We start from the raw sequence: 24,243 nt of genomic DNA, 5'->3' as shown, positions 1-24,243 counted from the left end.
TACTATCTTCTATCTTTCGTGATCAAAATAACATTCATAAAAAGCTTTGTCCCCAGTATTGCAAAGGAAAAAAAAAAACTTTGCAAACTAAAGTTCTGTGTAATGAAAGAAGAAAAAAAGGAAAGGTATGAATGTTGAGGTACTTTTCCTCAAATGTCCCATTTGAAGGAATGTTTTTGTCTTTCTCTATATTGCCATTGTTGTTATTCCTTAAAATATCAAGATGGGGCTGGCATAATGAATAATAATGCTCAATTCTAATCAATGACCCCTTGAAAGCAAATTATACAAAATGCATTTTAGTGGAATTGTTTCAGACAGTGCCTTTAAGTAATATTCACTATAATAGTGATAGCCGCCATATACTGAAAATTTAATATGCTGGACATTCTGCTAGGTGCTTTCCATATATTATTGCTAATTTTCATAAGAAGTCCATAAGGTAACTATTAGTATTGCCATTTTGCTAATGAAAGATCTTAATGAAAAATTAAGTAACCAGCATAAAGTCACAGAATTAATAAAAGAAAGGCTGCCTAGAATAGAAATTGTGCAGAGATATAAATAGGTCTGCTCATTTCCAAAGCTTTTCTGTTTGAAAAATGAAAACAACAAGAATACAATAATTGCCTAAATTTATTTGGTTCTTACCAAGTGATAGGCTGTGTCCTAAGCAGGCATTATCTCATGAATATAGTATATTTGATGTTATATAAACTTAATTTTTCACTAAAATTTTAGCAAAAGTGATTTTCCTTTTAAGCAAGATGCTGTGTCACCTTATTTCCTAGAAAATACCATTCCTGATTATGAGTTGCACCTTCAAATTTCTTGATGCTTTTCTTCTGAAAGATGTACCAGCTAATAATAGTACATCATTTAATTTACCACAACTCAGTGTGGTCTTTATAGTTTTCAACATATGATTTGGTTTCTGTGCCAAGAAAAAAATGAGTTTTATTGGAGTCAATTATACCAACCAATATAACCTGGAGAATACAGTAGGAATATATGGTTATTAACTTAAGATGTGTAAGTCCATTTTAAGATGTGTAAATCCATTTCCCAGATCTCCTCTTTTTTAATTATTAGAGAATTAGGGAAACTCAATTTGTCTACCAAAAGATTTTCTTAGACAATTGTCTAAGAAATTAGACAGTTTCTTCAGTGTTTCACTCTTATCTGAGTTTTGCTTTCCGAAGTTTTAGTTATCCATGGTCAACTGTGATCAGAAGATATTAAATGCAAAATTCCAAAAATAAGTAATGCACAAGTTTTTAATAATTCTTATTTATTTTTCTCTTTTCACATTTTTATTGGTACATGATAGTTGCATATGTTGATGGTATTTGTTGTTACATATTCATACATACTCACAATACAACAATATAAGTTGGTCAATATCACTTTTCGGCATTTATCCCTCCTTTTCCTCCTCCCACCCCCTGTTTCGTTTCCTCTACTGATCTCCCTTTTTCTTTTTCCTCTTCAGTTTTTATATATATGAAAGAAAACATAAGATTCTTGACCTGAGTTTTGCATATTTTGCTTAATGTAGTGGTCTCAAGTTCCATCCATATTCCTGCAAATGTCATAATTTTATATTTTTTTTAATATTCCATTGTGTATATATACCACATTTTTTTATCCATTCATCCATTGGTGGACACCTAGGCTGGTTCAGCAGTTTGACTATTGTGAATTGTGCTGCTATAATCATGGGTATGCATGTCTCACTATAGTATGAGGACTTTAATTATTTAGTATAAATACTGAGGAGCAGTAGAGCTGAGTCATGTGGTGCTTTCATGACTAGTCATTTGAGGAACCTCTGTACTGATTTCCAAATAAGTTATATAATTTACAGTTCCACCAATAGCATAAAGTACTCCTTTTTATCTGCATCCTTCCCAGTATTTTTTATTATAGGTATTCTTAATGACTGCTATTTTGACTGGTATTTGAAGGATAAAATGATAAAATCTCAGTATAGTTTTTTAATTGGTTACTTTTATTTCCATATAATATTAGGATACATTTTGACATAATTATAAAAGTATAGAATATAATTTGTTCTAATTCAGTTCTCAGAACTTCTCCTTTCCCTCCCCTCTTCCCTCTCCCATTGCCTTTCTTATACTCTACCAATCTTTCTACTATTTATTTGCAGTTTTTATTTTCATTTTCTTAATTACTAATGATGTTGAACATTTTTTCATATATTCATTGGCCACTTGTATTTCTTCTTTTGAGAAACGTCTGTTCATTTCATTGATTTAATTATTAGTTGGGTTAGTATTTGGTGGTTTTTTTTTTTTTTTAGTTCTTTAATATTCTAGATATTAATTATCTGTCAGAAGAGTAACTAGTAAATGTTTTCTTACATTCCGTATGTTTTCTTTTCACATTCCTAATTGTTTCCTTTGCTGTGCAGAAGCTTTTTAATTTGTTGCCATTCTGTTTATTAACTCTTGGAATTATATCCTGAGCTTTAGAGGTCCTATTGAGAAAGTCATTGCCTAGGATGATTTGCTGGAGTCCTGATCCTACATTTTCCTAGGAGTTTCATAATTTTTGGTCTAATTCCTAGGTCTTTTTGATCCCTCTAAAGTTGATTTTTGTGCAGAATGAGAGATAAAGGCTCTAGTTTCATTCTTCTACTTATGTAATACCAGCTTTCCCAGCCATTTCATAAAAAGGTTGTCTTTTCTCCAACTTATGTTTTTGGCATCTTTGTCAAGGATCAAATGACTGTAGATGTCTGGGTTTGTCTTTGTGTGCTCTATTTTGTACCATTGGTATACGTTTATGAGGAAAAGATAATGCCATTTGTTATGCAATGCAGTTTACTATAGCTCTGTAGTATAATTTAAAATCAGGTATTATGATGCCTCTAGCATTCAGTTTTTGGCTTAGAATTGCTTTGGCTATTCTGGGTCTTCTATTCTTCCAAATGAATTTTAAAACTGTTTTTTTTCTAGTTTGGTAAAGAATGTCATTTTGATGGGTATTGTGTTGAATATGTATATTGCTTTTGATAGTATGGCCATTTTAAGCAACATTAATTCTGCCTAACCATGAATATGGGAGGTCTTTCCATCCTCTGGGGTCCTCTTCAATTGATTTCTTCAATGTTGTATAGTTTTCTTCATTATATAGGTCTTTCACCTCCTTGGTTAGATTTATTCCTAGTATTTTATTGTTTTACTTTGTTGAGTTTATTGTAAATGGAATTGTTTTTCTGCTTTATTTTTCGCAAATTTATTTTTGGTTTACAGGAAAACTATTGATTTTTTTTAATGCTGATATTGTAACCTGCTACTTTGTTGAATTTGTTTACTAGCTATAGCAAACTTTTGGTGGAGGTTTTTGGCTCTCCTAGGTGTAGGAAAATTTTACAATATAAATTCATAATTGTTCTATTTTATTTTTAGTTAATCTTGGTAATGTCTTACTCTGCCTAGTTTGTGAAAAAAAATTATCATAGGTAAATGCTTATAGGAAAAACATATTTATAGGACTTTCTATTATATATGGTTTCAGGCTTCTACTAAGGGGATGTTAGGTTGTATCGCCCATTGATAAGTGGGGACTACTATAATATGATTCAGTAATTTATATTCTTCATTGTTCTGTATTAGTAACTTTTGTTACTAATACAAAACATAATGATGACTCATTATTTTCAAGAACTGTATATAAAAGGTCTGTAATATCTTTTAGGTCATCTTTTAAGCTTATGTTATTTTTATAATAAAGGTTATATTTGGGAACAGTATATTTAACTCTGCAAAATCTTAACCTTAAAGAGATTGCTGCAAATGAGGACAGATTTTGTTTAATATATAAATCACAATTACTTTTTAAGATGTGACCCCTTTTCTCACACAATCTAAAGACCCAATTTCCTTTCAAATTTCAATATAGAACACTGTCCTCAAAGGGTTTCATTGTTTGATGTCCTCAGAACTTCATGGTTCAGTCCTCAGAACTTCCCCTTTCCCTCCCCTCTTCCCTCCCCCATTGCCTTTCATTGTTTGATGTTCAGAGAACAGAAGAGGTATGGACACATACACTGAATGATGTGTGTGTAAATGCATGTGTGTGTATGTGTAAAATGCATTAGTGGTGTTAAAAATCCAAACTAATGAAGCTGTTTGAGGAAAAGAGTTTATGAGGAAAAGATAATGCCATCTATTATTATTTAAATAATTTTATGACTAAAAAAGTGACTGAAAGTCAAGTTAAAATTGCTCACTTTTTGTTTATTTGCATACCAATTGATAAGGTATTGTATTTTATTTTCTTCAATACCTTACCCTCCTTCTCTTTCAAAGAATCAAGAGCAGAGCTTTCCTTAAAGTTGCCATTGTAAGGAGTAAATGAACATACCCTAAGGACCCTGAGGCATCCTAGCAAAAAGGTTTAGGAGTTAATGTAGTAGGATTTGACCTGGGTGATGTGGGTTTGAGCAAATGTTTAAAAAAGCATACCTTTTCTTCTGTCAGAGTGTTTGAGCATTTTTATGATTAGCCATCTTAATATTTTTTTTTATATAAGGTGGAAGGAGTGGAATAAATTATATAATGGGTATGGAAGCAATATTTACTCATATTAGCTGACATGGAAAGATCCTAATCATTTTGTGGTCTGAACAGTGTTCTAGTTTTTAAGTTATGATTACAGAAATGTCTCGTTTTTAACTTCTTCCAACAGTCATAGAGTTACCTTATCTGATTTTAGTTTTTATTGTGCAATTATTTATCTTTAATAGAAGACCATGGTCAATGAGTCAGAGCCAAGTCAACTCTAAGCTGACAGGAAATACAAGATGCTGTTTTCTCTTTAAGATTCTGAAAATGTACACTGAAGTTATAATTAAAGATAATTCTAACATATTACTTTATAACAAAAGTCAACCAAGCTATGGTAATGAACAGAAAAAGGAAAATAGAGATTGACTAAGAACAAATAGTGGCTGTTAACTGTCCTCTGTTATCTACTAATGTACAAGGTAACTCAGCCTTATAGAGGAGAGTACTGTCCTGATTACTTTTCAGTTCTAAAAGGTTCTGTACTAAGAGAAGATCCCTTTAATTAGTTATTTGTATATAATGCAACCAATTCATGCAATAGATATTGGAATTTTTCTATGATAATTCTGATGTTTACCAGTAGCTTTGTTTTCCAATAGCTTCCATGATTCCTTCTCTAGGGAAATGCCAAAAGTGACTTCTTACTGGTCTACATCTCATAGTGGAGATTTTCTCCATCTATTTTTACGTCCAAGGATCATCATTGCTCTTGATTTGTAATATTTGTTCTTATATATTAAGAAAATAAGCTGATTATAGATATTAATGATGCAAAGTGATATTTGTAAATAATTTAAGCACTACTAAAATGTACCTCTGGTCATGTCAGTACACCAGCCAATTTTCTCCAAAATTAAAAAAATATATATTGTTTATAATTTTTCCCTTTTCCTTAGAAATTGGACAGAATTTATTCAAACAATCTAAACTCTGCTTTCAAGTGAAACAGCTTAAATTTATTTTAGATAACTTTTGAAATAATGCTGACAAAATTACATAAATGAACATCTAATTATGAATGTTTTTCTTCCCCAAATCATGATATTATCATACTTGAATCAATCTGGGTCACTACTGAAGTACACTGGGTCTTATACAGGACTCAAAGTTTACTAGGAATGTAAAATGTTATTTCTGTCTTCTATGAGAGATATTATATCCTTACTTGGCAGAAAGGTTATGTGCTTTTTTGGTTTAGAGAAAGAATGGCAATTTGCCAGTGTTCTGTTTTGTCTTTTTTAAAGCAGCTTTTAATAGCTCAGTTGAATAGAAATAGATAAATGCAGCATTCTTTTCTGGAATTGGGTTGGATGTTTCATTGCAAAGAAAATAGGAAATTAAAAATAACCCAAAAATATTGCCGGAATCAAATTCTAAAGCAATTTCAGGAAATTTGTTGGATTGGGAACCAGATATCTATGCATATGTGAGCACACAGGGCACTTATTCAAATAATAGCCATCCTCAAAAGATACTGACACATAAAATGCAATGTCTTCACGTTGTTGTTAAAGAGTAGATAGTGTTTTAAAACTAAATGTCAAATAAAATGATTCATTTATAAAGAACACAGATTTAGATCAAATGTGTATTTTAAAACTATAAAAATATTTTATGTAGCTTTTCTATTACTGGTCATAACTGTGTAACTTTCTAAATAGAACAAAGCATGAAAAGCATAGACTAGATATATGCTCAGAAAATTTAGATGACATAGTTTATACTATTTAACAATTTCAGTTCTGCCAGTAACAGGTTGTGTGTCCTTATCTACTATGACTTCTCTACATCACCTTCTCCCTCTCACCCATCCCTAAACAAAAATATTAGAATATATAATTTTAAGGTAACTTCCAGTTCAAGCAGTCTATGGGTTGTGACCCATACAACATTGGGTATATTTGTACCAGACCTGTTTATATTCTTCCAAAGTAACCAAGGCATTTATTTCATACAGGATAAGACATTGTCCTAATTAGTTATTAATTTGTATTTTTTTGAGCATGGTATCTAGAGCATTCTCCTCATAGTTTTAAAATCACAAAACATTCAATTGTTACATGTAACTATAAAATATGTTGCTAAATTTATGGGTTTATATTATAGTATAGGGTGCATCAGTAGAAAACAATGATCTTAGTAAATTAAAAACATATCTAATTTAGACTAGGAACAAAAACAAATAATGTGATATATTCTGGAAAGTCAGATGGGTGCTTTGAATAGTATTATGTTTGTGAGGAAGGTCACATCAGAGTGAAATTTTATGTGTAGGGGCACAAGAATCCTCACAGCAGTCATATTGCTCTCAATATTTGCCAAAGTGGGAAGGTACTATCCCTTTGAAATGATGTGTGTCTGGCCTTATTCTAAGCATCATTGTGAAATTTAGTATTGCTTCTTATAGCACGGGTACATTTACACATATCTTGACATGTCTAATTTTAGTGATTAATGAGTAAATCATGTAAAGTGCCTTAGAGTGTTCTTTGTGAACAGTGGATTCCACATGAATACTGTCTTGATTTTTTTCATCAGTTTATTGGTATGTAGGAAGGTTACATCAGAAAGACACAGAACATAAGCAATACACAGTAGACAAATTTAACAATATAGGTGTATTAGTTTCCTAGTGCTGCTAGAACAAAGAACCACAAACTGGGTGACCTAAACCAACAGAAATGTTTTCCCAATTTTGAAGGTTAGATGTCTGAAATCAGCGTGTGGCCGTTCCACCCTTCCTGAAAGCCTGATCTGTGGATGCTTCCTTGTGTCCTCCCAGCTTCTGGTAGTAGGCAGCAACTTTCGGCATTCCTTAGCTTATATAAGAGTCACTACAACCTCTGTACTATCATCACATGGCCAGTTCCCCTGTGTATCTGTCTCTGTGTTTCTTCTTTTTAAAATAAGGATACCAGCCACATTGGATTAAGAATCTATCCTAATTCAATATGAATTCAATTTACCTAATTACATCACCAATAAAACCCTATTTCTCTAATGGCAACCCTTCTGTGTAGAGTGTTTATCTGTAAAATAACATCCCTGCACAGAGAGTTCTTTTTATAAACAGGTTGAAGTACTGGAAGAAGAGTGTCAGATAACAATTTACAGAAGGAAACTGAAGCAGATTTTCCTTGATTCATCACTCATTGTCTATATTTTGAAAAAAATAAAATTCTGTTCTCATTATCCTAGGAGTTTATTAGCCAATTAACCTTTTATAAATGGTCTTTTGTTCCATGATGATGAATCAATTATTTGTCCTTTTGCTCAGGTTTTTGTTCCAGTTTCTTTTTTTATCTGAAATACTCTATGCCCATGATTACCCTTTAGAACTGGAAAAATCTAATTGTTCAAAGTTTGTCTCATTTTCTTTTTTGAACATTTATTTATTTATTTATTTATTCTAATTAGGTATATATAACAGCTGAATGCATTTTGATTCATTGTACACAATTGCAGCACAACTTTTCATTTCTCTGGTTGTACACGATGTAATGTTGCACCATATGTGCAGTCTCACATGTACCTAGGGTAATGATGTCCATCTCATTCCACCATTTTTCCTGTCCCATGCCCCTTCTCCTGCCCTTCCTCTTCTTTGCCCCATAAAAATTCCTCCATGTTTCTCACCCTTACCCCCATTATAGATCAGCACCTACTTATCAAAGAAAACATTTGGCCTTTGATTTTTGAGATTGGCTTACTTTGCTTAGCATGATATTCTCCAATTCCATCCATTTACCTGCAAAAACCATAATTTTATTCTCTTTTAATGCTGAGTAGTATTCCATTGTGTATATATACCACAGTTGTTTTTTTTTTTTTAATCCATTCATCTATTGAAAGGCATCTAATTTGGTTCCACAGTTTAGCTATTGTGAATTGTGCTGCTATAAACATTGATGTGGCTGTGATACTATAATATGTGGTTTTTAAGTCCTTTGGGTATAGACTGAGGAGTAGGATAGCTGGGTCAAATGGTGGGTCCATTCCAAGTTTTTCAGGGACTCTCCATACTGCTTTCCATAGTGGTTGCATCAATTTGCAGTCCCACTAGCAATGTATGAGTGTGCCTTTTCCTCCACATCCTTGCCAACAATTAAAATTGTTTGTAGTTTGTATTCTTTATTGTTGAATAATTTTTTATATATTTGTTGATCAAATGTATACCTTCTTCTGATAAGTTTCTATTTAGCTCCTTAGCCCATTTATTGATTGGGTTGTTTGCTATTTTGGTGTTAAGTTTTTTTGAGTTCTTTATATATCTTGGAGATTAATGCATCCTGATGTGTGTGTGGCAAAAATTTGCTCCCAAAATGTAGGCTCTCTCTTTACTTCATTGATTGTTACTGTTGCTGAGAAAAAGCTTCTTAGTTTGAATCCATCCCATTTATGGATTCTTGATTGTATTTCTTGAGCTTTAGGAGTCATGTTAAGGAGGTCAGGGCTTAATTCGACATGATGAAAATTTGGGCCTACTTTTTCCTCTATTAGGTGCATTTTCTCTGGTCTCATTCCTAGGTCCTTGATCCACTTTGAGTTGAGTTTTGTGCATGGTCAGAGATAGAGGTTTAGTTTCATTTTGCTGCATATGGATTTTCAATTTTCCCAGCACCATTTGTTGAAGAGGCCTTTTTTTTCTAGCCTTTGTGTAGTATGAGATAACTTTATTTATGTGGGTTTGTTTCTGTGTCTTCTATTCTGTACCATTTGTCTATTTGCCTTTTTTGGTGCCAGTACCATGCTGTTTTTGTTACTATAGCTTTTTAATATAATTTAAGGTCTGATATTGTGATGCCTCCTGCTTCACTCTTCTTGCGAATAATTTTTTTGGCTGTTCTGGGCTTCTTATTTTTTCCAAATGAATTTCATGATGGCTTTTTCTATTTGTATAAGGAATAACATTGGAATTTTAATTGGAATTGCATTAAATCTGTATAGAACTTTGGGTATTATGGCCATTTTGACAATATAGCACCCTTTCATGTTAAAAACTAGAAAAATTAGGGATAGTAGGAACATACCTCAACATTGTAAAAGCTATCTAATATTGACCCAAGGTCAATATTATTCTAATTGGAGAAAAATTGGAAGCATTTCCTCTAAAAACTGGAACAAGACAGGGATGCTCTCTTTTGCCACTTATATTCAATATAGTCCTTGAAAATCTAGCTAGAGCAATTAGACAAAGGAAGGAAATTAAAAGGATACAGATAGGAAAAGAAGAGCTCAAAATATCATTATTTGCTGGCAACATGATTCTGTACTTAGAGGATCCAAAAAACTCCCAGAAGACTTCTAGCATTAATAAATGAATTCAGCAAAGTAGCAGAATATAAAATCAATACCCATAATTCAAATGCATTTCTATAAGTCAGTGATGAATCCTCTGAAAGAGAAATTAGGAAAACTACCCCATTCGCATTAGCCTCAAAAAAAAAATAATAATTGGGAATCAATTTTACAAAAGAGGTGAAAGTCCTCTACAATGAAAACTACAGAAAATTAAAGAAAGAAATTAGAAGATATTAGAAGACGAAAAGATCTCCCATGCCCTCAGATAGGAAAAGTTAATATTGTCAAATGGTTATTTTTTTGTACGTGTTTTTCTTAACTTTTCTAGTTGATGCACCTCAATACTCCTAATAATACTCTTGCAATAGGAGTAATGTCAAAGATATGGACTTTGAAGTTAGAGGAGATAGACTTGAGTCTGACTAGTCCATGTACTAATTATGTGATCTTGTCTGTGTTACTGTGTCCAGTAGGTCTCATTCTCTTCATCTGCACATTGAGGTACAAAAACAACTTCTAAGTTTCAGCAATGAAATTTAACAAATTTCTCATTTGTCTCATGTTGTAATAGAGCAAAACATATTTCTTAAATTAAAAAGAGGTTTAGTACATTTTTAATAGACTCTTAGAGAAACCAGGCTTTAATTAAGCAAAAAAAAAATATGTTATTGATTTTAGTTATCATTTGGGACTGAAAAGCATGATGTTTATATCCATGGAGATTCTTTCTTGTGACCTTTAAATTATGACAATTCTAATTAATTTGGATGACCAGTTCAAGTGATAAAGACTATCAGAAGCAAGATATTCAACAAAAGGTACCCCATAAATATTCTAATACAGCATAATGAATAAGGCTCTGGAGTCAGGATATCAAGGTTCAAACCCTAGCTATGCAACATTATAGCTGTACGATTTGGGGCAAATTCTTACCTCTCTTTAATAGTTTTTTATAAGGTGAAGAAAGTTATAGAAATGGTTATATAAATTAAATAATGAAATAACTTTTATGAAGATAATTTTGGTATATATACATACATACATACATATATATATATATTTTTTGGTGGGTGCGTACTTGGAATTGAACTCAGGGGCACTCAACCACTGAGCCACATCCTCAACCCTATTTTGTATTTCATTTAGAGAAATGGTCTCACTGAGTTACTTAGCACCTCGCTTTTGCTAAGTTGGCTTTGAACTTGTGATCCTCTGTCTTAGCCTCCTGAGCCACTGGAATTGCAGGCGTACACCATGGTGCCCAGCCAATTGGGTTAATATAAATAAGATGTTTACAACATTCTTTGGCATAAAGTGAACACTGAATGCTTGTTTTCAATTATTACTGCATGCCAGTACAGAGCATTCTGTGAGGAACCTTAGAGAAGATAGGCATTGAGCAGGGAAACTAAGGTGAGTATATATTTCCAAATTGTGATGTCAAGAAGGAATAAAACAAAATGTTATGAACCACATAATGAAAAGGACTGACTGAGGGTAAGAAATAAGGAGTAAAAAGCAAGCTCTCCTTGAGGAAAATATTTGAATATCTCAGAAATGGGTTGTTTTCTCTCAATGTTGTAGTTATTTTTGAAAATAAAGAAATAGTAAAAACTTGATAAATTCTACCACATTTTTATTCTCATAAAAACATTACATAATTTTCTTTTTTTTCCACATATGTGAGTGTATGTAGCTACTCAGATGAAGAATAAACACATTGTCTATTTTTATAGCCTATCAACTAAGAGTGTGCCAACCTCCACCACCCGTACCCAATGCTGAAATTTTGACTGAAGATGATGAATTTGAAATAGGTAAAGTTTGTTAAATTACTCTCAGAGAAAATGTCTTGTTAGCAGAGATATTTGCTTTAACAAAAAGAACAGTAGCAGCTTGGTTTTAGACCTTGTTTTTTGGGGTGGTGAGAAATAGTTCATAATTCTTAAGAGGAGAGAATGGTCACAAGAGGAAATACTGGACAAGATGTAAAAATTCTCCTTTAAAGCATGTACATTATTAGTAAACAGTGTTGGAATTGTGGCCATATAATCAATTGTATTTTGGTGCTTCTTCGCAAACTGTTATTTTTCTGCCTTCTGACACTGCAGTCTTAAATTCTGTGAGTTCAGGCCTAAGCCTAAGTCCATAAAATGAATATCTATTAGCTAGTAGAAATTTCGATACTGATTGAAAATGACTAAAAGAAAATTATACTGTGCTTTTAAAATCAAAATATCTATTCTTTTTTTTCTATTGTCTTCTTGCTTATTTGAACTTCTTGTCCTCTCTCTCTTCTTTTTTTTTTCCCAATAGGTGATATTATCAGGTACCAGTGTCTTCCAGGATTTACATTAGTTGGAAATGCAATTCTGACATGTAGATTAGGAGAGCGACTGCAGATGGATGGGGCACCTCCAGTTTGTCAAGGTAATGATTTTTACATTTAATTATTTCCAAATATTGTTCTTTGTTCAGTAAGGGTAAAATTCTATTTTATGTTAATGATACATATTTAACTGGTAATAATATTATGAAGTATACAACTCATATATATGTGTATATATATATGTATATATTTATTCCATTATTTCTCAAATTTAGGTTTAAATTACTTTTATTCTTTGTATTACTTTAAAGATATAATTTTTTAAGTTTAGCCTATCAGCCAAGTCAGTTCAACTTATTTAAATTAGTTTTGCTGTAAGAGATGGAAATGAAGGTAAGATCCAAAGGAAATCACTTTAAATAAAGCCTCTAATGTTGATTGCTTTTGTTTGGAGAAAAATTTATTTTAACCACTAGATTAAATTTTATTGACCATCTATTAAGTAGGAAGAGCTGAGGAATAAAAAAAAAACTACCTATAACCCAACCACAAGTTTTAAGTGGTCCTTGTTATGAAGCCATCACAGAATAAAGATATGGCAATCCAATACTGTGTTTAGGAATTAACCAGGAGGATATAGAATCATAATCTTTAACTATTTGTGATTCAGGGAAAGCTTGACAGAGGTATTGTTTCCCAAGTACTAAATCATCAATGAAATTTATTCTGGTGGAACAAACCTAGAGAAAGGATGATCTAAATGGCTGATATACACATAAAAATACAGGTGGGAGAGGATCATGGATTTCAAGAAATTAATTCACTTTGTTACAAGGCCAAGTGAATGATAGACCTTGAATGATATATAGAATCATGATATTCAGTAATCATTTATTGATGATTTATCTAGTGGGCAGTGCCTAACATACAGAAACCAATAATAAATGTTGGCTAATTTTAATAAAACCAAATTTTATTGTTTTAGTATTTTCCAGATTTTCTTGAATTATTTTCTTCATTGGAGTTTATTTCTCAGTGTATGGAGATCTTTACTATGCAGTATCTTAAGTATTGCATAAACCTAAAACGAACATTCTGTTTATTGCTATAAACATGCTATAAATAGAAAATATAATTTGATTTTCTGCCTAATGGGGTCTTTACATGAAGATTTGTTTACATGAAGGGTTTGTTTGTTGTTTGCTTGTTTAGAAGAGAGAATGTTTAATTTTGACTCATGGTTTCAGAGATTCAGTCCAAGGTGGGCTGGATCCACTGCTCTGGGCATGGTGCAGGCATAATGATGGAAGGGCATGGCAAAGTAGTGCTGCTCCATTTATTGCTGTCCAGGAAGCAAAGAGAGATGATGCATTTTCACAGGAGGCTTTTAAAGTAGCAAAAAGAAAGATAGGTTTGAGAAGTATAAACTAGATTCAGTATTAGAACTTCTCATGATCTTAGTGATAACAGAGCATCTCAAAGTTGGTTTGATATTCTGAAGTCTATAACTTATCATTGTGCATATGTGGATGTCATTCATTCAACTTTCTCCTTCATGCAAGACTACTCTCTAGCCATTTATGATTATAATTCATATTGAGATATTTAGATATGCATATGTAGATGATAGTTTCTGCATTTTAGGAGACAATATGTGGGAAGATAACTTGGGCAGACACGGGGGCATGAACAAAGTACATAACAGGACTTTTTTCCTGACCCCAATATATAAACTACTTTGTGAATTCTTAAAACCAAAAACTTTCTGTTTTTATGTCTGGATGTTAATCTGATAAACTTTAAAATTTTTAAATAAAAAAAAAATACAGATAACCTAGCTATTTCACAGCTCCTCATCTCTCTGATCTCTTAATGTCTTATTTCCAAAATAAGAATTTCCTATAGATTAACAGTTACTCCTCTTATTATTCTGTGTGCTGTGGCTAATAATAAAAAAGGGCAATTAAATTTATGTATCATAATAATACTTCAGATACAAACTGAAAATTATTAAGTCATCCCTTAGGATATGTCTATGCAATTTCTCTCTTAATTAATTGATCAGACACTTAATAAAAAACATAAAAGTGACTTACATTTTTGTTTTATTGAGTTAAGTCACAAGATTGCTAAAAGTCATTTGTTTAGAATCTGCTAGAAAATTCTACATTGTTTTTAATCTATTTTAAATTATTTTACTTTTTTCACTGTTCCTAAAAGAGGCAATATTATTTTTATTTTTCAACTCAATCCTCTTTAGTTTCTTTATTCCACTTAACATATGGAAAACAAGGTTAAATATGATACCTTTCAAAGAGTTTGTAATAAACAAAATCTAATCATTATATTTGGTGGACAAAAATACTGGACCCAGCTACATCTGTGCAAATGTGGGCACTTTAAACTTTCTAAGCTTTATTTTTACTCTTTGCACCATGGGAAAAGAAATTGGTAATAACTTTTAAAAGTTATGACAGTGGATGTAATGTATAATTGGTGCTTAACTTATAGTTAAAAGCAATAAATATTTACTCTTTTACTTGGTAGCCATCAGGCTACTTACAATTTATTGGATAGTTTGCAAAGGATAAATTTGTGTACTTATACCAAAACACAGTGGATCACACTACCTATATGAATATTTAACAACTACATTTTCACTAAAGATCTTGGTTTTAACTTAAATAGTCCATTGTATTTCTAACTGTTAAGTCTATCTTTTACCTATTTTTCATTTTGTGAAAATCAAAAGTTTGGGTTCTCATTTTAGGCTGACAATGATCACATACCATTATTCAATTATTTTTTTAAAATATCAAAATCATATTCAAGTAATAGAATTTTAGACTTAAGGAAAAGAAACTGAAGTAAAAGTAGAAAGGAAATAAACAGCTGGGTGGTGGTACATGCCTATAATTCCAGTGGCTTGGGAGGCTTAGGCAGGAGGATCTTGAGTTCAAAGTCAGCCTCAGCAACCACAAGGCACTAAGCAACTCAGTGAGACCCTGTCTCTAAATAAAATACAAAATAGGTCTGGGAATGTGGCTAGGTGGTTTAAATCCCTGGTACCAAAAAAAAAAAAAAAAAAAAAAAAAAAAAAAGCAAATAAAATAAACAATAACAACTATACTTACTCTATTGAGAGTTTTTAACAATCTGCAAATTAGATCTGGGGCCAGTTTTCTCTTCAAGATTTCCAAGTTATTTTTCTCTTCAAGTTATTAACATGTTCAAGGAGTAATCACATATTTCCATAATTCATTATTTGCTAATATTGTTCATTTGTGTATTTCTTGGAAACTTTATAACTCAAAACATTAAATTTTTCTTACACCTTAAAAACTCTGAATATATAATTTCAATTTATTCCTTCACCTTACCTACATTTTAACAACTACAGTAGGATTTTCCAAGTCTAACTCTTCTGAAAAAACATTGAAAAACAGAGTATTCTTAAGATCATATTCTAATGACTCAAAGATGCAATGAAATCTAACCCCAGGAAATGGAAGTTCTTGTACAGTAATTGAATAAAGAATTGGTAGGATATATTTTCAATTTGTTGAATCCTCTAAAGTTATCTAGTTTACCCATTTCTTCAGTTGGTTCAGTGTCATTAGTAAGAATACTCAAAATATCACCCTGGCTAAGTTTAGAAACTCTTTAGCATTGTTAGTCATAGGACATTTGCTATAGTCACTTCCTCTGTTCTTAGAAATAGGAAGTTCTTCCTTAAATTGAACTAAATCCTGATTAGTATGTATAGGTTTATTTCTACAAAAAAAAAGTTCAGAATAATATAGGTCATACTGAGCAATTATACAATAGACAACCTCAAATTATTTTTAGAAAGGATAAAATGACATCTTAATTAATAGAACCTTGATCATCTTTATTATACTCTTATTCCAAGTCCAAATTTAAGATATTTTTATTATTTGGTCTAACATTCAAATGCTGTTCATGTCACAAGTAAAGTTTACTGTACTCTGGAAACTGTTAGAACATAATTATGTTATTTTATCAAAATGTAACAAAATTTATATACTTCTATATTTATTTATTTGTTCATTCTTGGGAGTTCTGATATTAAAACAGAAGGTTTATGAAATAAGAAGTTCTTGTGCATTAGCCTATGTTTAAGGCCTGGATATAGCAAAAATAACTGAAAGGTAACTAATGACCTAAATTAGTGTTAAAGCCTCATGGTGTAAGCACTTCCCAGAGATCAGAAATGGCTTTGCCTGAAATGAACACTCGGAGAGGGCAGTTTCCCCTTTGGCTCTAACAATCAAATAAAGTAAAAGTTTAAGAAGAGGGAAAAAAATACTGTAAAGAAGAGTAAAAAATGAGAGAGTAAAAGTGTGAGGAAAATGAAGAAAGGGGCAAAACATACATAAGAGAGGCATAGATGGGAGAATATAAAAACATGAAGTCCACAAACAATGAAAAAAATAGAAGGAAATAAATATCTTATCTCTTAGTTATCTATAATTTGTTGTTTGTGAAAATAGTACATTTTCTACGTAATAAAAAAAGAAATTAATGGTATTTTTAGGTCATTCTTCCATAATTTAAATTATAAGCTTAATGTGTTTTCTTACACATAATTTAAGGTATCATTTTTATAATTACTGCACATGAAAATGGAGTACTCAGTATTCGATGCAGTTTTTCACTTAGATTCTAAAAGGTTTGCATTATTTAATGACATTTTCCTTTGACAGTGCTTTGCCCTGCCAATGAATTACGACTAGATTCTACGGGAGTCATATTGAGTCCTGGATACCCTGATAGTTACCCAAATCTTCAAATGTGTGCATGGAGCATTTCAGTGGAAAAAGGCTATAATATCAGCATGTTTGTTGAATTCTTCCAGACAGAAAAGGAATTTGATGTTCTTCAGGTGTATGATGGTAACCATGGGTTATATTTACTGTGCATTCATAAATTTAGCTAATATGGTCTAATTTTACATTCAGATCTTTAGGATGGACAACTACCTATGTGACGTTTACCTAAAATATATTTTTGGAAGTATCAACATTAAAATAATTCTATAGCATATAAAAATTGAAGTTAGGTCAAATATTCTTCTATACACTATAGTTGCTTTAACTATAGAATAAAAATGTTTAAAATAAAATGTTTTGTGTTGTTTTTACTTATGCTGATGAGGTAGATTGGCTATGGAACAGTTTAATACTATTTTAAAATATAAAGTACTAAAGATAAAATGAGAATATAGTTATTTAGTTATATCTAAATTATATTGTTTTCTTTCTGAAGGACCAAATATTCAAAGTCCAGTTCTTATTTCTCTCAGTGGGGATTATTCTTCTTCTTTTAATATAACAAGCAATGGTCATGAAGTATTTCTTCAGTGGTCAGCAGACCATGGCAATAACAAAAAAGGCTTCCGGATACGATACATAGGTATGTGATACTTATACTCAGTGTGCATCTCATTGGCATCCTCACTGTGATTATAGTTGAAGAGTATAGACACAATTGAATAAGAAGTATTAAAATCGCAACTCCTATATTGCTGTTTCATAAACAAGTTGGGTAACCTATCTGTACTTCAATTTTTATGTTATAATGATAATAATTCTATATCCTTCATGATTTTCTAAAAAATGAAATGCATAGGTTAATTTGTTGTAAATTTAACTGAAATACCTTGAATATTATAAGAGTGAGTGGTGAAGACATCATTGGAAAGCTTTTAAGTTTTTTAAAAAATCACTAGTGCTTTCTATATTTAGACAGCTTTGGGCTGAAAATTCCTTTTAGTATCAGAGTGCCAAGACTTTTTAAGTAGGCTTTCCTTTTATAAGGTCCATTTATTGTAAGCCAATAATTACATTGTTGTATAAGCATACATTAATAGTCCTCTGTACACAAAGGTTGTTTGTCTTTATTGCCATCCTAAATCATGTTTTAGGCCATAGTGTGGGCTCAATAGCAGAATACCTCAGAACCAACCAGCCATCTTTTTCTTTAGCATCCAGTGTCTTCCAAGTCATGAGTCATTGCTAATCAGTTCAACTAAAAATTGCAATTATAAATGTTTACAAACAACTCTGATACAATTCTGAAGCATAAATAAATTTTAAATTTTAGTCCAATAACATATAGCCCCAGATTTCACTAATTTGTATAAATTTGCAAATATACATATAGTATATAAATAAAACAATCTCATCTAATTACTTTGATTTTAAAATTATGATGTGACAGTAAGATTTTAATTTTATGATTTGTCTTATATATATTAGCAATAACATCACTGACTAATATGTTTACACATTTTATCCTGCAATAAATTTCTATTAAAGTCAAAGGAAAACTGATTAAAAATTGAAATATATACTTGAGTCATGCTTAAGATTATTCATTTTTGAATCAATGTTTCTACTATAAGAAATACATAAATTCCATTTTATTAAGGTTGTACCCAGACAGAGCATTTAAAAGTTAGAACATTTAATTATATTTTAAATGATTATAACAATATAAAGGGAAGCTATTCAAATTAAACAATTATAAGCATTAGATTATAGACTTTTCTTATGTTAATTTCATGATATAAATATAAAGAAAATACTACTCTTAGCTTCTATGAATAGCTTGACATATTAAATTATGTATTTTTTCCTTTATAAATGACAGGTTATGACATATATATTCTAAGTCCAATCTGCTTCTCACTATTTACTCCCAAAGTTTCAGTTTTTTAAGATAAATATATTGAAGTTTCAAAGGGTAAATGGAACCTGTCAGGCTGAATAGTCTCAAAAGTATATTTATGAAAAAGCTATTTGACATTATCTTTTGACATTTCAGACTTCAGAAAAGGAAAAAAAGTTTTATTTTATTGGCAATTTCTATCACCATATGTAAGCACTCTTGACAGAATGGACACTCTTTAATAGATTGGGGAAAAGGATTATGGAATAAGGGGGCCTCTTTTAGACATCAACCAAAATGAAATGCATGACCTACTGGGATATAGGTGTCTTGAGATAAATTCAAAGTGACATGTAAACAACATGCTCTAAAATATTGCTCTCAAAGCTACAGATTTAGGGCTTCAAATGACAGAAATAGTTTTCAAAATTCAATGAAATATTTGTAGGGCTCTTGAACCTGTATAGTATTAAGAAAATATATTTTAATATGAAAGACAGCTAGGTGACAATACAAATTAAAAGAAAGCCCAGAGATTGTTAGGTGTTCTAAAAGCTGTATAGGTAGACTATTTTCAAAAGAGGCTAGAAAATAATATGATGTTCACAAATACAATCCACTTAGATGACAATTGATCTACACTTAAGTACTAGTGTTCATTGTTTAGTTGTTCATAACTTTAGGTAATAAATGATTTCTGATGCATTAATTAAGTCCTGACAGGTTTTTTTATTTTTTTCCCTTTTGAAAAGCTTTCTACTGCAGTACACCAGAATCCCCGCCTCACGGATACATTATCAGTCAGACAGGTGGACAGCTTAACAGTGTGGTCCGCTGGGCCTGTGATCGAGGATTCCGACTTGTTGGGAAAAGCAGTGCTGTGTGCCGAAAGTCTTCCTATGGGTATCATTCGTGGGATGCACCAGTCCCTGCCTGTCAAGGTGAAGTATAACATCTCCAAGTAGATAAAATATCAACAAAATATTAAACAGGGATGAGAGGTGGGAGGGAAAGGGAGTGAGAAGGGAAATCGCATGGAAATGGAAGGTGATCCTCAGGGTTATACAAAATTACATATAAGAGGAAATGAGGGGTAAGAGAAGAATAATACAAGTGGAAGAAATGAATTACAGTAGAGGGGGTAGAGAGAGAAAAGGGGAGGGGAGGGGAGGGGAGGGGAAGGGGGATAGTAGAGAATAGGATAGACAGCAGAATACATCAGACACTAGAATGGCAATATGTAAATCAATGGAAGTGTAACTGATGTGATACAGCAATCTGTATACGGGGTAAAAATGGGAGTTCATAACCCACTTGAATCAAACTGTGAAATATGATATATTAAGAACTATGTAATGTATTGAATGACCAACAATAAAAAAAAAAAAGAAAAAAAAACTGATCAGAAAAACATTAACCTAGGTTTGTATGAGCTCAAAAAATAAAATAGAACTTTATGATGTGGGAAAAATGCAATAATAAAATAGATATTGAAAAAAGAAAAAAAAGATTAAACTCATTTAAATTTTTCATTTGAATCACTAAAATTTCCCAAATATACATTTTTTAAAAAATATGTATTTTTTAGTTGTAGTTGGACACAATACCTTTATTTTACTTATTTATTTTTATGTGGTGCTGAGGATTGAACCCAGGGCATCACACGTGCTAGGCATGCACTCTACCAATGATCCCCAGCCCCAGCCCCCAAATATACATTTTCAGAAGCACATTGTGGACTCCTCTCCTGAAAATGAAAGATGAAAATAGAATATAAGAGGAAGGAAACACATAGATAATTCTTCTTTGTCATGAAATTTATGTGTCTCTGCTTTTTCCCCTTATATATACATCCTTGAGATACATCTACCATTCAAGTTACTTTGTTGTCAGAACATTATGGAAACAGAAAGGGTGGCTGGGTTAGTGAAGAGTCCCTAGAAAGATGATAGAGAATAAGAAAAGGGAAGTACACTGCAGACTGATTTTGACTCAGAGGGTACACAGTTATGCTCTTAGAGAAACAAATTTAAAGGAAAAACACATAAACAAATTTTTGGTTATTTTTTCTTCACTGCTTTTAACTAAGCAACTCAACAGGGATGTTTTTATTCTTGTTCGTGTTTTGTTAAAAACCAACGAGCTCCCTGAGCATTGTATCTTGCTATAGAAGAAAACATGAGAAGCATGTTAATCAACAAATTATACATTTGAGAGCTTTTGATGAGCACTTGTTTTTAAAGCCATTTTTATTATAATTATTCACACACATTAATTGTCCAAAATAATGGATTTTGTGGCATTTTTATACATTGCGTAAAACATACTTTGATCCTATGCACCCTCCTAATTATTCTCTCTTGCTCTTCTCCCCATGGTAGGATTTAGTTTTAAAAAGTATTTGAGTACTTGAGTCTCTAGCTAGGTATAGTAAGTTCAATGTCAATTACTCAAGAAAAACTAATGTCGTTAGACTTTGAAATTTTTCAAGTATTTAATGTATCCTACTATTTTGTCAACATGAAAATTAATTTTATAGTTCATTTGTTTTACCTGTAATGTAGCAGCATAAAGCAACTTTGAATTCATATGTTACAAAATGCAGAACAATTTCATTTAATTATTAATGGGTCTTAAGTATTATCTACTTTTTGGAGGGAATTTATATAAAATAAATAAAATATAAAATAGGCTAATAAAATTTTAAAATAAAAAAGAAAGTGTAAATTAACTGTGTAATAGATATTACCAGGCAACTGAAGTGGTTTATTTTACTTATTAGATTGAAGTTTCTAACTTATGAAAAAATTGCTTTCATAGTCATATATAAATAAATGTTAAATGAAAGAACTATTGCTTCCTTCTTATGTTGAGACATAAAACATCATACATTTGTTAGGTTTCTGAGAAACATTTCTTAGCAGGTTCTCAACATGGAAGGTGCTGACTTCATGAAGAATAGATATATTTTAATAAGCTATCAAAATATAATAAATCATTAATATTTTTGCTGTTTTTCTTTTCATAATTTTCAGAATACTAAATTACAAAAGATCAACTATGTAGCAGTAGAGGGTTTGTCATTCAACTCTGACAATTTTATATCTATTTCACTAAGGTTTTTATATTTAATTCACATATATTAGTTAAAATTAAATATCTGAACAACTGGTTTTATAAGACAAGTAGACACAATTTTAAGTTGGATTAAGAGAAGGGCAAAAAGAAAATAGCATTTATAATAAACTACATCTTTTTTAATTTAAAATAAATCTACATCTATTTTTCTTTCTTTTGCTATGAGAAAAAAGTAGGTTATAAGTCTAGAACATGTAACCCATAAGACTAGACATATTTTAGAAATCAGAAACTTTATGATTTTGTAAACATAATGCAGTGCAGTACATATACCATTACTGAGGTGATACTTATGCTCAAATATATTATTCTATCTGTAGAGATGTCTAAATGTTTACATTGATAATGATATATAAAAATACAAATAATCTCACTTCAATTGGGGTTTTGTTGGCCGTTATGTTCTTTGGAAGGTGATAGTATTTTTTTTTGGGGGGGATGCAAATGGGTTACTTGAAGGGCAAAGAGTAAAAGAATCAGTCTCAAGAAACTTCTGTATAGTCTTTTGGATTTATAAGAAACAAAATATAAATATATGTAAAATAAACTATGAAAATATAAATTTTGCATCATTATCAGATCATAGTTAAAGAAATTTTCATTTAAATCAAATGTATTATAGATAAAAATAAAGACAACTAAAATAATTAATGAAATTCAAGAGGATCCTAGATAAGTTTTGAGATAAGTCCTGGCCTTATATTTCTTTAACATGTTGAATATGCACAATACTCTGTGAATGGTCCTCAAGCATTTAACATGTCTAATATATGTGATATTCTGTGGATGGTGCCCAAGCATATACATTTTGATCGTACCTAAGACAGTCAGTCAGTCTGCAGAAATAAATTTGTTTTGTTCCTGATCAAAATACTGATGAGTATTGATTGCCACTCCTTTCCAAATTTTTCACAATTATTTATTAAGTTAAATTGGCCAAACTGAATTTTGGTGGTCCAGCAATGATTTAGTACTAGATGTACTCTATATTTACTTAATTTGTATTCTCATGTAATCTATATTAATGCTGATAATAGTACTTATGATTAGGATCTAAGTAGAAACCAAGAAACAAATCATTAATGATATATAGATTTAACAATTTAAACACATTAAATAGGAGTTTGAAATAAATTATTTAAAATTATGGGCCAGAAAATTCAGAGGAATTTAAAAATTCTTTTTTACATGTTTTATAGTTTAACAGATTTAACTAATAACTTAAGCATATTTTCATTTCTATGTTTTATGTATATATTTATTCTAGCAATTTCCTGTGGAATTCCTAAAGCTCCAACAAATGGAGGGATACTCACTACAGACTACTTGGTAGGAACCCGAGTTACCTATTTTTGTAATGATGGATATAGATTGTCATCCAAAGAACTTACCACTGCTGTGTGCCAATCAGATGGAACATGGAGCAATCATAATAAGACTCCCCGCTGTGTTGGTATGTGTTTTAAGGAAATTTTATCATTTATACATTGGCATCTTACATGATATAAAATTTTATGTACCATTGAATTATTAAGACTAATTCCCTGAGTAAAGCACCATGTCTAAGTACTATCTGGTACAATGAAGTACTGAAAGACTGTATTTTTGGCAACTCCAGAATATTTAGGTCAAGGAATTAATGTGTCTTTTCATTTTATTTAATGAAGTTTCATTTATTTTATAAACAGTCATGCATTAATCAACATTTTTTTCAATACAAAGATATTTGGAAGACTTTTTTCCCACTTTGCAACAATAAAATTATATTTTAATACTGTCAGGTCTTAGTTTCAAAAGGATAAATGAAGCTTCTGACTTTTTTTCAGTATTATCAATGTTACATATATGTAGAATATTTCCCAATTCTTATTACTAGTTTAATGGATAATGAATATTATACAATAATAGAAATTAATTCTAATAAAGAAATTGGTAATAAAAGGAATTAAAAGTTTGTTTTAGATAACATTTTGATTTTCTCTATATTTCAGTTACTTTCATCTAGTACTAACATTTTAACTTCACTGCGATTTCTTTTAAAATTTGTATTTGTAATTGTAGCATAGGTGTCTTATAATGCTTCTACTTATTTTGAATAAGTTTTAAATAAGCCAAATTTTATATCACAAGTCTTGCAAAAAACAAACAAACAAACAAACAAACAAAAAAACGCCATTCTCACCAAAC

General features: G+C 31.0%; 1 protein-coding gene across 3 annotated transcripts in view; it reads left to right on the top strand.

The window, feature by feature from the left end:
* The window catches only part of CSMD3 (CUB and Sushi multiple domains 3), a gene marked incomplete at both ends in the record, with an annotated part of 1,157,568 nt that overhangs the window by 1,071,189 nt on the left and 62,136 nt on the right, over positions 1–24,243 (top strand). For all 3 annotated transcript variants that reach the window (XM_081266797.1, XM_081266796.1, XM_081266795.1), the window contains 6 exons: positions 11,633–11,713; positions 12,213–12,326; positions 16,953–17,141; positions 17,515–17,661; positions 19,671–19,859; positions 23,324–23,509. In XM_081266797.1, the coding sequence (XP_081122923.1) occupies positions 11,633–11,713; positions 12,213–12,326; positions 16,953–17,141; positions 17,515–17,661; positions 19,671–19,859; positions 23,324–23,509 (906 nt within the window). The remainder of the gene's footprint in view (positions 1–11,632; positions 11,714–12,212; positions 12,327–16,952; positions 17,142–17,514; positions 17,662–19,670; positions 19,860–23,323; positions 23,510–24,243) is intronic.

The sequence above is a fragment of the Spermophilus citellus genome (genome assembly GCF_964194105.1).
Source record: "Spermophilus citellus genome assembly, chromosome: 14".
NCBI lineage: Eukaryota > Metazoa > Chordata > Mammalia > Rodentia > Sciuridae > Spermophilus > Spermophilus citellus.
The sequence above is the reverse complement of the archived record's forward strand: the minus strand, read 5'-3'. Positions and strand labels throughout refer to the sequence as shown.